Consider the following 15,197-nt stretch of genomic DNA (forward strand, 5'->3'; position numbering starts at 1 on the left):
GTAGCACTAATGTAAAATTACTTGTATTCAGGGGCAAAAGGATCATTAATTTATTGGCGCAATTCAACTACGAAAATCAAAAAGTTAACTGGCGCAAAAGGCCTCAATTTTGGCGCAAAAGGAAAGCACACCTTCTTTCGGTGTAAATGTTTATTTGGCATGCATAGAGTCAACATCTACTCTGAAACAAACAAATGCTGGAGTACCACAAGGCTCCGTTCTTGGCCCTCTGCTTTTTCTTGTTTATATTAATGACATAGCTGATGATCTCGTCAGTTTTACCGGACTTTTTGCGGATGACACATCGCTATCATACTCTGCACTATCGTATTCTAAAATCGAAGATTTAATGAACTTAGACATAGAGAATATAACAACGTGGTCTGAAAAATGGTTAATAAATTTTAATTTTTAAATTTAATCATTGCTAAACGCAACATTACGGAAGATATTGATTTGTTATTTCAAAACCAACCCATTGACTTTGTTTCGTCTCATAAACACTTAGATATAACGTTTGATTCGAACGGGACGTTTTCAACCCATTTAGGCAATATTATGCAATCTGCTAGCAAAAAATATCCGTTCGTAGAAAACTTAAATATGTTCTTTGTAGAACATATTTAGCTAACATTTATCTAACTTTCACTCGTCCAGTCATGGAATACGCTTCAGAAGACTGGGACGGGTGTGGTATTGATGTTAAAAACAATTAAGGAAAATTTCAACTTGAAGCTGGGCGTATTGTAACAGTATTATCTATTTTTGCCAGTAGGGAATCGATTTACTATGAAACAGCTTGGGAGCTATTGGAAGATAGAAGACGATTCAAACGTCTTAACATGTTTTACTCTATTCAAAACCATCTGTGTCGACAATACATAAGTGATCTTATGCCCCCACTTAATAACCATATTTCGCCGTATAATTTACGCAACAATGCGGATTATACCATACCCCACTTCAGATTAACTAGTACCGAAAGGTCATTTTTTTTGTTCAACAGTAAGAGACTGGCATCATCTAAATTTAGAGACAAGAAATGCAAGAAACATAAGCATTTTCAAAAGAATCATTAAAGGACAACGGGAAAAACCCACTAAGTACTTCAATTTTGGTGAAAGGAAAGTTAATGTTATACATACCAGGCTAAGAAACGTGCAGTTCACTAAATGCTGATTTATATCGTATAAATGTAGTACAAACCCTTCTTGTAGTTGTGGACATCCTTTCAAAGATTGCATCCACTATTTTATGGAATGCAATTTGTATAATGAACATAGAAATTCTCTGTTGGCACGGTTAGACGGTTTTAACGTAACAATAGAATTTCTGTTGGCTGGTGATGAAATCCTCACAAACGCTGAAAACGCGGATATTTTTGCTTGTGTTCATCATTTTATCAAACGAACTAAAAGGTTTGAATAATATTAGGTACATGTATATATGAAATGACTATCTCTGGCGTTACTCCCACCCCGCCCTTTTGCCAGACCCCCCCCCCTTTTTATTCCATTTTCTTGTTTTAATTTCATATCGTTCATGTTAATTTGCATCACCTTCTCATTTTCTGTTGTTATTTTTAGTTATATCTAATTGCCGTCATTATGCATTCTTTGTAATCATGATTGTTTGTATGGGAGAGGACCTCCATAATGTTGTTATAACTTGAGTCCAATCCCCTTGCTTGTATTCTTGAGCAAATAAATATTTTTAAACTAAACTAAAGTCAACACTAATGATAATTACTCAAGACAGTATATCTCCCCTTGGTTTACTTACAATTAAGAGCGCATGCACTAAACTATTATAAATGGTTCGAACTCCGTCCGTAATCAAAGCATTTTGATAAATTAAATGTTAATACTCGCTGGAATGCATGTCATAGTATATAATAAGTATATAATAACACAATCTTTCGTTATGTGATATTTCCAGTGAAATAGCACAAACGTATTAATTTTTTTTGTAGTTCAAACAAGTGTGGACACAGACTGGTATTGCCCGAAGGGCAAGTATGGACGCAAGCTGGTATAGCCCAAAGAGCAGATTTTAACATACATGTATACGATATGTCTTGAACGTGTTTGCATTGTCTAGAAAACTCCTCCATTTATTGTTATCAATAATTGAATTATACACATGTTGATAAATATCCATTAACATATGTTACTAAATATCTATTTATATCAATAAATGGGGAATAAACTCCACAATGGCTTACCATAACCATAAGACAAGTCATATACATATTACAATGCTTCTTTCATGAAGGTGTACTTGCATGTGATGAACTTAACTATTTGACTTTATGTATGCTTTTTTAAAGATTAACAGAAACCAACAGTGCGGTATCTGTCAGTTACATGGATTACCATATTTTTAAAATGGTTGGAGCCATGACTCAAAATTCAATATGAGCCTTCTTTTAGTAGTTGTAATATAAATTTCATAAAAAATTAATAAAATTGATCAACCGTAACTAAAGTCATCGCACGAAAAACATGTGAATACGGACGACGACGACATGGACATCGCTGTCAGCACCATACCAATATACATGTACGATCACATTTTTTAACGGTGACACTATTATATTAAATATATATATACATATCGGCAGATTCCGGGTTTAGACATGCTCCATTTCCAATTCCCTAAAAAGCCTGTCAATTACTCTCCTTGGGACCAAATTAGTAGCGTGTGATTTACATTTACATATGCATGAGGTCTTTGTTTTACACTCGTCCTAGTTAAAACAGTTCTCTAGCAAAAGAGAATAAATTTGCATAATGGAAAAATTTCTCAGTTACAGTCATGTACTCAACAAAAAAAAAACATTCGAACTTCTTATAAAACAAAATTACAAGACCGGTATACGAAGAACTTTATGGCTAAATCCATCGATACTGGCTCAACTAAATCTTGTATAAAACAATTTCATCAACTTCTAAATAGTCATATACATTTGTAGCCTGAAAAATGTTTCCTTGGACAAAAACTGTATACTACAGTACTTGTTTTTCAGCTGTATACAATATATCCAGAGGCACTGCCAGTACATAACCGCTATAAGCATACTGTACAGTCCCCAAAACTTCGTTACAGTAATCGGCAGCTATTGGAACTACCCCAGCTCAACAGATTCCTCAATGCCATGTGTTTTGCAACAAAACGTCAAAAAGTTCACATGCATGATATACGCGTGCGTGTATAGAATATAAACTCATAAAAGATATGTCAAAGGAAGGTCCTATTTAAACTTTGGAACCCAAGTTTTTCCTCCAGCAAAATGTGAAGAAATATGAACCATAATAAAATGCAATTTTGAAGAAGAAAATAAAGCCAAAGATTTTTTTCTATCCTAGATGGAAACAAACAGTTGGAAATAATGGTTGTTTATATTTATAATTGATTGTAAAAATAGAAAAGTTTAAATAGAAAAGAGGTTAACACCAGAACATATGCCGGGAGTGTGCTCTTGATCCTGGATAATCCCTTTTTAGGATTCGGCGCTTGAGATATATTTTTTTTTACCAACACCGTCAAAACAAATTAATATATCCAGCGCCGGATCCCAAAAGGGATTAGGCCGTGGACTAAGTATATTACATTATCATATTTAGTGTTTGCAGATTTGGTTTTCATTGTATTCTGATTTGTTGTCACTACGACTTATTTCATTTCAAAATTTAAATAAAAATGAAAATAAATCCCTTCCTTCCGACTCTACAAGATTTTAGAATGGCGATAGGAAACATAACGTTATTTTTTGCATTGGAAAGTTGATTTCATTCCAAATAGTATTTCGATAGGTCAAAGATTCAGGCTGTACAGCGTGCAGATCACAAATTGGACACTAGGTCACGGATCTACATTAATCACGTGTGATGCTTTTAATGAATTTAATGAATGAACCTGAAACGTAAAATAATTTCCCCGAATACACCATGACCCACATTCACGGGTATGACTATGCCGGGGACTGTGTAAACGCTTTCAATTGATGCTTTACACCGCCCGTGAAGGACTCTAAATGATAGCCAATGACTTTAAGAAACCCCTCAGTCCGTCATGCATTACAAATACCAAATACAAGTGCAAACCGGGTCTAACAGTATTGAGTATATATAGCACGAAAACGACAATTAAACCAAGTATAGGAACAGTCGGCTGGTGGTCAGCGTCACTCATATCGTGCTAATACTGTATTAAGATTTTGGGGGATTTCAGTAGTTTATATCTAAAAAGACAGTCAAATTATCTGCTCGACGCCACGATATCCTAGCTTTATAACGCACGAAACGAAGGGTGTAACGGATATACGGAAAGTGATATCATTTTCAACTTTATTGTTATAATGTTATTTAATAAAAGGTACCCCTGGGTATCAATTTGAAATACAATTACCAATACAAATTATGCTCAATATAAATTACTACCTCCCTTGAAACTAGTGCTAGAGGTTGTCTGGCAAGCTATTTTCTGACTTGGTGCCATCCTAACCTCTAGCATCTGACATGATGAAAGCCACCGCAAATGTGAATTAGCTAAACATGTTTTAAAACATTTCAAATCTTATTTATATAAAAGAAGTTTAATCTACCGGAAATCAAGCGATAAAAATCCTAAATTTTTATTATATACCTAGAAGACATTTGTAATGAAGACAGTTATCAAAGTGACAAGCCATTTTGAATTAGGTCACTAATTTTATGGAATACAATTATTTTTGACAAAACGAACTTAAAGTCGGTAAACGCAATTCGTTGGTTAATTTAATATGTTCGTTTCGCAAATTTTCAAATCCGAAACTTTATCAAAAATTTGATTTACGAAATATTTGTTTTTAAACAGGCATCATCTGCTTAATGTAAAGAAAATAACAAAATGAGATCTACATTAAAACATTTGGTGACAGTAAACACCTAAAACAAAAAGTATCCAAAACGGTACGGTAATTCAATTTGCCCCCAACAGTCATCATAGCCCGAACCTATAACCGGAAACCCAGTTCGACGGAAGAATATTTAGAAATAAGTTCATGTGTTACTCACAAAAACCAACAGATCTCCATCTGAAACAATTAAACTTTTAGTTAAGTTTGACCTATATTCTGAAATTGATTAATCTGTTATGTGAAATGCACACACAACATGCAAAAAGTTTTTTTTTTCTGAAGAAGGCTTGATGTTTCCACTTTGTTGCATGGTTCAATGTCATTAATCTATTCTTGTCTTAACAAATTCTTACTCAATACCTCCTGGAAATCTTGGCGGTGCAAATTGTTTACTTAGCTTGTTTAAGGAGTCAAATTGATCCAGTTGCAAACTTCAAGTAATAATCGACTGCTTCAATAATATGAGCTCATTGAATGTATTACATGAAGTATAGAGAGCTTGTTTACCCCGTGCATTATTCTTCAACAATAAGGAGGAAGATGGATTCTTTAATGTCAAAACTTCTCAACAATAAGTACTTGACTTTACAAACAGGTCACGTTACCACAATAGCACATGGATCGGTATATATGGTTGCCTTGACGTTCCAAAATTCAACACATCAGGAAAATTAGAGAAAATGGCAATGCTTACTTCCCAACAAAAGAAACGACGCTCTTTTTCTAGTGGATGATTTTCCTTTGCTCTGCTGTATCATGCCTTCATATGGAACGTACAGTTTCCAATTAAAATATTATACTACCTATGACAAGAACATTAGCAATAGCTTCCTGGTGATTCGGAAATTACGGAATAAAACGATTATCATTATAGTCGCTATCGCGAACAGGGTGGCCATCATGGAATAACGTTTTTCCCGGACCTAAGTAAATTTATAAGGGGAGCATATTTTAACCGCAAGGTCTTCCAATAGGAGGAAGAAAATGTTTTAAGATATAAATATAGAAGATCCACTATCACCCTTTTTCAAATTACGCGTTAATTTTTATCAATTTAGATCGAAGATCAGAATTGATATAGCAGTCGCCAGAGTCTTTAGATTTGTAAAGCCTGATAGCATCTGAAACTATCTTACACTGCCGCAGGAAAATAGTACCAGTGGGATACCCAATTAAGGTTCAAATGCAGGTAGTTAGGTTCACTTTCTATGTATTTCTAATACATCATATTTAATTCTATGCTATTTACGCCAATAAACAACTTTTACTGCGAACTTAATATTTAATTTGGTTTGTATTAACAACGATCCAGTTAAAAAAAGTTACCTCTAACCTCAGCAGTACCTGTTAATACCTATGCACTCACCCGAATAAACCAATCGTTGATTATATTATATTCAATATGTCGATATATTTAAGTAAGATGCCTACAAATGCAATATTCTTAGACGCTTAATAAACCATTAGATGTTTATTTTCTAGAAGTGAAAACGAGATTATAAATAGTCCTCGTTCAACCATAGAAATGAAAAAGAGCAATGCTGAGTGCCAAATTTTAGAGCTGTCTTCAGATATTTCATGCAGGGCTTGGCGGATCCATATATTTACAAAAAAACTTTTAACAAAAGGGTAACATAATCCCTGAAATCATCCTGATCTATCACCCACTGTATCGTGTACTTTAATAACGGTTATCACCTCGTGACATCGGAAGCCCAAAAAATGATAAATAAAAATGAAACCTTGCTTATAGACGATGGCGTAGGAATTTCGACAATGGATTTCTAAGGAATGATGTCAGTCTGTGGTCTGGTGATATTGCTTTTTGTAATAATAAATCTATTTGGCTATTTGGCCATGTGTTATAATGATAGAGTCGTAGGTGCTTCAGGGCCTTAAAAGTGCATTGCGAGTGTTTCCTGCATAAGACATACTTGTTGGAATTAGGCGCCCAGAAACTAAGCGCTTTTACACAACACACAGGTGTCTATGCGATAACTTGCAGGATTTCAGCTATTATAGCTTTTCAACTAAGAAATGTAGCTAGTTGAGAGGGACATGTATCTAAGGACATGCTTTATTTAAATGATTGTGGCTTAAGTTTGAATGATTCGAAAGACAGTTTCAACCTGGAGATGTTTATACTGAACTTTGACTTGAAAATTTAGACATAAGGAAAGGCCAACTAGTAGTTTGTAGTTCAATTTTGCAGTGTATTGGTTATTTTGTGTAAACCAATATCGAACCAGAATATTTCGCAAACTGGCGCACTGTATGTACGATGTATCGCAAACTTTGTTGTGTGCTTATTAAATATCCTTCGTAATCAGAATGGTGAATTTAAAATTATTCATAGTGTTCATTATTGACGTAAATATGACCAAAACTGCCAAAACAAGACAAAAAACAAAACAAAGAAACAAAAAACAAAAACAAACAAAAACAAAACAAAAAACAAAAGTGCGCCAATACGGCATTTAGCCGTCGAATGCGTCGTTTATCCATCCAATACGGCTTTTACCTGTCCAGTAGGTCATATTGACCTGGTAAAGACCAATATTAGCCTAGGCCAATATGACATATCGGACTAGTTAGTCAATAAATGTACAAATGCGTAAGGTTTTCTATATTAGCCGAGTTATTGGTCCTCGGATAGTCGTATTGGACGTCGTCTACACCTCAGCCCTATATGGCTAGCCTCGGACTAATAACTAAGCCAATATGGAAAAATATGGAAAACCTTACATACACAATAATACTGTAATATCAACCATTTACAACAATAAGCTTGTGTTTAGATAAATACGTTTGAATTCGATCCCCAAACTTTCCTTTTATAGCAGCTTTTATCCCATATTTTTGCAAATTGACGAACATTTTAGGCGTGAAAATTCACACGATCGATATGAATTGATTAAGTACATGATTACTTTGATTTTAATAGGTATTCGTTATTTTAGTGCATGCGTCGTATCGATTCCTTTTTCCGACGCTGTCGGTATAGTTTCGTTTTTTACCCTTTGACTTTAAAGACGCTCTTCCAAGGAAACGCAAGTCACGTGATCAAAATTCTGTTTCCAGATTGGCCAAATACTGATAACTTAGTGGGGTTCGAAAAAGGACATTAAAATTGCGCGCCATGCGTTATTTCCTGATTAAAATTGTAAGTAAAAAGAATAAATTTTACTGCGTCGGCTATCTTTTTTAAAGATAGTTCTTGTTTATGTGTATGTGTGTGTTTAGAGTATGATTCGAAAACTGTCATACTGATGTATCATCTGTACAATGTATTTAGAAATCGTATAGACGAACATTTTTTTAAATATCTGCACTCTAAATATAATATATATATATATATCCATCTGTCCACAAAGACAGATACAACTTCCCAAACGCCACCTCATAATGATGTTTCAAGTGTGGCATGCAAGTAGAAAGACATACATTTAGCACGTGACATTTAGCCAAGCACTTTTAATTATTGAGTAAAGTAACCATAGAAACCCGTACCAACTAGGTCAATAAACATGCGAAGGTTAACCAGTTTGTCTTTATTTTTAATTTTTTTTTGTAATTTTTTTTAACTGAACATCTCGAACTAAATTATCTTCAAACAAATATTGGTTTTCCAAGAAAAAACGACTTTATCCAAAGCAAGTTCCTTTGATAGAGTATTGAAACGGATCTGTATTACGTGAGTATCCAGTTAAATCCTTTCTTCTCCAAACCAATCATCAAATAATCGTTCCTTTAATTGCACTAAACAAGACTTTAATAGCACAAAACAAGAAAATTTTATTAACAAACAGTATAAATAGAAAAGAGGTTAACACCAGAACATGCATTTTCTTCGTATGGTTCACAGACCTACACCAGTATTGGAAAAGTACTGAGAACAACTTTAAGGGACTTCATGGTTACGTAATGGCTTCACCTCCTGCAACGACGTATTAACACTTAATCCTCTTTTTTTAGTCTTGACATTTCAATCCAACTCTGAGAAGGAAAGTGTTCAAAATAGACATTTTTATACTCTTTAAAGATTCGATAATACCAGACTCCTACATGACACGCTGTAATATCCTGCGTAATCTTATTCACCGATGTTTCTTCACAAATCAGAAGCCTATCTCCTGTTAGATAAAGAAACGGTTTATTTTATGAAAAGTAAGCCACATTTATTCTAATAAGAGTCTGAAAAAAATATAGGTTCGATACATTTTCATTTACATATTACACAAAGCGAGTACCATCCACAAGATAAAGTGACGAAGAATGGCCAAGTTCAACATGCTAAAAACGCAGAAAAAATCAAATGTCTCCAATGTGTTCTTGCAGTGTAGTATATACAAAATTCAACTAAGTCCAATAACTCTTGTAAAACATGTCGAATCAAAATGGTGGCGCCATATGATCAACTACAGATGGTGAATAAATAATCCTACAAAATTTGAACAAAATCTGTCGAGCAGTTTTTTAAGGAGTTGCATCCACGAAGTATTCATATAGCGTAAAATGTACAAATTCAACTTATTTCCCATAACTCCTGTAAAAATGGTGGCGCAATATGACCAACTGCATATGGTGACTAAAAACCCTACTCAAATTGAACAAAGTCTGTTAAGCAGTTTTCTGAGGAGTTGCATCCACTAAGTCAAGTGTGATGGATGGATGAACGCACGCTTGAACACTGATATTTTTATGTCCTCTTCCGCGTTGTCACGGGGTACAAAATCAAAGTACTGTTAGCACTAGAGGTTTTTGATTCTTGTGAAAATTATTGTATGAAAAAATTTCAAAGATTCTTTGATTTAAAATAAATCTTTAATCATAAATTTGCATTTCCTATACAATTTAGATTAGTTTTTTCATATATATGTTAACTAGATGCCAATCATTACTACAGATTTCTGAAGTATAAACTGCAATCAATAGTTAAACAGTATCCAATTTCACACACATTTAAAAATTTTGCTCCATTTCACCTTTTTTTCCAAAGTTTTAAACCTGTCCCAAAAACAATTTGCAATTACATTCAAAAACTGTATCAACAGAGTATTTATACTACACTGAAATACCAGTTTCAGTTTTAAAAAAATAATCTCCTTGATGAACATAAGATTTTCCAAAACAAGATACTTTTATCAATTTGAATTTTCCCACCAATTTTTACTTGGTGTAAATTACTGACTTCACTTCCTGTTTATTAGTCATGAAATATTAATGTGTCAGATAAAAGTGTTAAATGGAACATGCTCAACTAATTTAATACTTTATGGCACATTACTGTAAGAACTACATTCCCTAAAATGGCTAGCCAAAAAAGAGTCCCTCAAATCTTCAGTTGACTTGAAGACTAGATCTTAATTTTATTTGCACAATTGCCCCGTGCAAGTCCGGGTGTTAATAGAATAGGCCTGTAGCTGCGCTAAGCTTGTCGTAAAAGGCGACTAAATAGTGCTCAAAACCCTAGCCAGAGGCTAGAGCGCTCTGCCCACAGAGCAACTGGGATGTGTGCCCCAGGTGGTGGAATGGGGTACCCCTGGTGTGTTACATGCTGGGATTGTCAGGCTATAATATGGAAAACCTGACCACAAACCATAGTGGTGCACTGTGTTGGGAAAGATGCCACGATCCTCACACGTTAAAGAACCCTACTGTGGTATTCTCCCCGAGTAGGAACCATAGGGCTCCGCCACAGGAGGCTAAATTGCCCGACCCTACCCATCTCTCCCTATTTCCAGTGGCAATCAAAATTTGTCGACCCCATTGTCCTTGTGTCCCATCCCTTTTTCATTTCATCATCATCTCATGTTCATTTTATCATCAATTTCATTTTCATCGTCTGAATATAGCTGAAATATTGCTGCTCGGACATTAAACCCCAACAAACAAACAAACATTATTTGCACAATTTATATTTGTGTAAACACTGCGCAAATCTGCACTAAATTCTCATTCAAGCAGTTCTGAAACACAACTACAATAACTTTATATACAACAGCTTGAAATAAAATTTCAAATATTCCATATTATAATGCAACACTCTTATGGAGTTAAATTTAACTTTTTTTTGTGTGTGTGTGTCTGTTAAATACTGGGGAGTTGAACATTTATTGACTTCAAATTATGAAATCAGAAATGCATCAGATACATTCATTAAAAATCATATGCATCATTACTTGGCTTAGTATTTTAGGTATTGAAAAGACGTCCAAAAAAACATATAACAGACAAATCTGTTTGCAGGACACAAGTGAATAATATTATCAAAACATACAAAAAGAAAATGTTTTTTAGGACTAAAATACAACCTACCATTTCATCTTGCATTTCATAATCATTTTTTTTTGTATACGCAAAATCACACATTTGCATACCGGTCCTATAAATAATTCCATATGTTTTAAACACAAGACAGCATATGTTACAATTTTTCCTGCCAATTAAAATATAGATATTTATACTGAAACAAAACAAGTTACATAGTGAAGAAGCTAATAAAACATTAAATGTCTTTAATAATAATAATAAAAAAACGATCATATATTTGGTTTACAATGAATCTTTTATCATTGATATGTAGCAACTATTTCTACAATGGAATCAGGATGGAAATCTACACACACTTTTGTAACAAGACAGGCTGATCACATCAGTTACATAACATAATAGTAAATCATTTTTTTTAATCATTAAAACCTACAGAAATGTCTGACAAAGACAGGTGAAAGGTTAAAATTGTTCCAAGTTAGACTTGTCAAAAATCTGCTCTTGAGCAGAATTTTCCTAGAACTAGAAGAAGTCAGAATGGAATAAATTGTTCTTAGGTAAAATTACATAGAATTCTTGTATAGAACTGTTTGAAGAAGAATTTAAAACAAGTGTTCCAAACACTGATAAGTACCAAAAGTTGTCAAGAGGACATTATAGCATTAAAGATTAAAATTTAAAAACGATTAAAAAGATTAAATTTTTGTCCATTCACATGTCTTCGAAGGTTGTGTACAAATTATCATAGCAATAAATCACGCAACAAACAGCCAGGGTGGCCATATAAAAACAAACTTTTGTTGGAATGTTAAGAGTATTGCACTGTCCACAGTTAACTACAGTATTACAACTGTCAGATGGGAGGTTTCTCTACTATCTGTTCTAACAAGTTACTGCCAGTGATTGTAGCTGTTGTGGCAACCAGAAATCGATACCCTTCAAAGAAACAATAACACATTGATATAATCATATTAAAAATAACTGATTTAAAATACAACATAAAATCATTGCTCTTTTTATAGTCCATGGGAAATGTAATATCATTAATCATTTAAATAATAGGATATTTCCTCTAAAAAATAGACAAAAAAAATTGAATAGTAAAATAATAACAAAAAAAAATGTGGTTATTGTGCTGATTTGTACAAAAAAAGTCTTAAATGATGAACTTACAATTATCTAGGGGCAGCCACTTGAATTCCTTGTTACAAGAAACGTTTATTCCTGGGTTTGCAAAATTTTGAAAATCATATATTCTGATGACCCACAACCATAAAACAGACAAAAGACAAATAAAATAAAGTTATAATGTATGAATGCTTCCCTTGATAGTTATGTTAAAAACTTGCTTGGTGACAAACTTCATTTTTAAGACAATCTAGAGGCTTATTTTATCAATAAATGTACCATAATATTTGAAGCAAATCTTTTATATACCAATTTTATATTAAACCATAACGTCTGTTCACAAAGAACTCTCTGTTCAATAAAACCTAATCTGTTGTCACGTCTGTTCACAAAGAACTCTCTGTTCAATAAAACCTAATCCGTTGTCACGTCTGTTCACAAAGTACTCTCTGTTCAATAAAACCTAATCCGTTGTAATCAACTCAAAACAATAGAAGTATAACAGCTGCAGAATTGTGTCAGAAATCAACCTGTTAACCCTCCAAAATTACGGGAAAAACAAAATCAATGAAAAATTTAGAATCTCCCACATAAAAAATAGAATTTGTGGGAGATGTTTGTGTCTATGGAGATTAATCTCTCACATGATCTGTTTAAAATGTTAATAGGTATGCAACAGGAGTTCCCAAGTTCTTTTCCTGATGTAATAAATACTGCAGTCAGTTAAAGCAGATTCTGCATTGAAACTGAACAACATACTGGTATAACAGCTGGAAGTACTGTCCCCATTACACTGAAGCTGTATATCAAATTCCCAATCATTCCACATGTAAGGATTTCATCATAACTTCATTCCCATCTTCATGAAATCATATAATTAAAACAAGACTAAACCTGTTTTCAACACTGCCAAAACTAACCCTACCTTTCAGTCTCCCGAGGAATCTTAATGCTGATATTTCAGAGTACGTACATCCTCCAAGAAAATACACTAGAACTACCTTTGAGGATGGAGGTAATGATGAGGAGGATTTTCCTGCACAAACAAATTGATTAAATATAATTCATACTTGAAACAAAAAAAATTAAATTATTTCACATTTAATAGCAATGGCAATATAGGCTCATTCTGCACTTTATGAATATTGAAATGTAAGTGACTGCTAAGTTGTAGTTGGACATCCATCTAATGCATTTCAGGAGGGGAGCATGTGACTTATAAAGGATAATTATAATTAAAAAAAAAACTCTCAATTCAATCTCACCAATCCTTGTCAGTTTTAACAGGACACAGAATGAAAATAAACCAATTAACAGTGGTGCATCCAGAGATTATGAAAGTGGGGGGGGGTGGGGGGGGGGGAGTTGGTTCAAGGCTATTATTGGTTCATTTTTGTCCATATAAAATCCACTATTAACACAATATTCTGACATAAGGGGGGCTTTGAAAAACTGAACCCCCTAGATCAACCACTGCTTTCATGTTAACTGCAGGGTTTGTTAATTAGCATGTCTAATATACACATCCTTGAAGAAAGTTCTTTTTGTTCAACACCAAATCCTACCTCATAGATGTATATGTCATGCATGCTCACCCACTATATTGCAGTTAAAATGAAAGGGTATATTGTCCAAATTTAAAAATAAACCAATATAAACTAATCAGAAACTGAAATTGCACTTCTGTTATAACCTACCTTTAGACATCTTACTGTTTACATCAGAGAAGGTACCACCAGGCAGATGTTTAGTAATCTCTTCTAATCCTACAAATCCTTCTTTTGTTAATACCTACAAGATGAACATCTAATGATTAAAATAAGAAGATAATATCTGAATGTATTGATATTATAGTTAATTTTGTTCGGTACAACCAAGTCTGTGACTAGTAATTAACGTTCTACAAAAAGAACTTGTTGTTCATGAGTGTTATATAGTATGCAAAAATCAATTTCGCAAGTACTGTTTTCATGGGTTTCTGTCCACTGCAAAAATAGCGAAAATAGTAACATGCGAAAGTTAATTTGTTTACAATACCCCTTAAAATAGTTTTACCTCTTCTTGAATAGCTTTTAGCCTTCTAAACTACAGTAATTTACAGAGATATTTCAGTCATGGGTCAATATATCACAGATTAGTGGATGAGAGTAGATCAATCAAAAAACATTGATAGATTTATAAAGCATATAACAGCAGGAAGAGAAGCTACATCTTTAGTGGGCTGTAGAAATATGGGAGAGAACAGGTGGATACGAGGAGCAGGTTGAAGATTTATCATAAAGGAGAAGTACTATACACCAAATTATTTTCATGGGAGAATAATTTTTCTAATTTTTAAAAAATTGTGAAAATAAATTGGTTGGAATGAATCCCTTTATTATTGAATAGGCAGCGTGTAAATCATGGAAATTGAATAGATATCCAGAAACATGAAATAAATATCCATGAAAATTAGTTTTACAGTAAATATATACATAGAGGAGTGGATAGAAATATTGCAGAAGAGGGTAGTTCTATAATAAAGGCAAGGTAGAACTATTAAATTGCTATAAATCTATCACAAGGATGAGGTAGGCAGAATATAACCCAGACACACTATTTCTTTTCTCACTACACTGCATTATCTAAATGATACAATTTTTCTAAATTCCACCCAGACATAAAAAAAACTACATCTGGTAAAAATGGTATTCTCACAAGATTAATGAAAATCCATCAAGTGGTTTACAAATTAAGATACTGCTAAATAGATAAAAAAAGACCTAAAAGAGTACATTATTGTTATAATATTCTGCATATACATGACATCACCATCAAAAGTATTCCAATTACAGACTTCACTAATGCTTTCTACTTGGTTCTATTGCTTCTTTGTATGAATAATAATTAATTCCAT

General features: G+C 33.5%; 1 protein-coding gene across 2 annotated transcripts in view; it reads right to left on the minus strand.

The window, feature by feature from the left end:
- Positions 1–10,802: 10,802 nt before the first annotated feature.
- Positions 10,803–15,197, minus strand: part of LOC148621809 (vacuolar protein sorting-associated protein 33B-like) — a 28,491-nt gene continuing 24,096 nt past the window's right edge. For both annotated transcript variants that reach the window (XM_088576548.1, XM_088576547.1), the window contains exons 17-19: positions 13,999–14,092; positions 13,227–13,337; positions 10,803–12,109 (exon numbers count right to left, since the gene is read on the minus strand). In XM_088576548.1, coding sequence (XP_088432674.1) covers positions 12,027–12,109; positions 13,227–13,337; positions 13,999–14,092 — 288 coding nt within the window. In that variant the 3' untranslated portion in view covers positions 10,803–12,026. The remainder of the gene's footprint in view (positions 12,110–13,226; positions 13,338–13,998; positions 14,093–15,197) is intronic.

The sequence above is a fragment of the Perna viridis genome, chromosome 3 (assembly GCF_037379345.1).
Source record: "Perna viridis isolate PV_CMFRI_1.1 ecotype Kerala chromosome 3, ASM3737934v1, whole genome shotgun sequence".
NCBI classification, from domain to species: domain Eukaryota; kingdom Metazoa; phylum Mollusca; class Bivalvia; order Mytilida; family Mytilidae; genus Perna; species Perna viridis.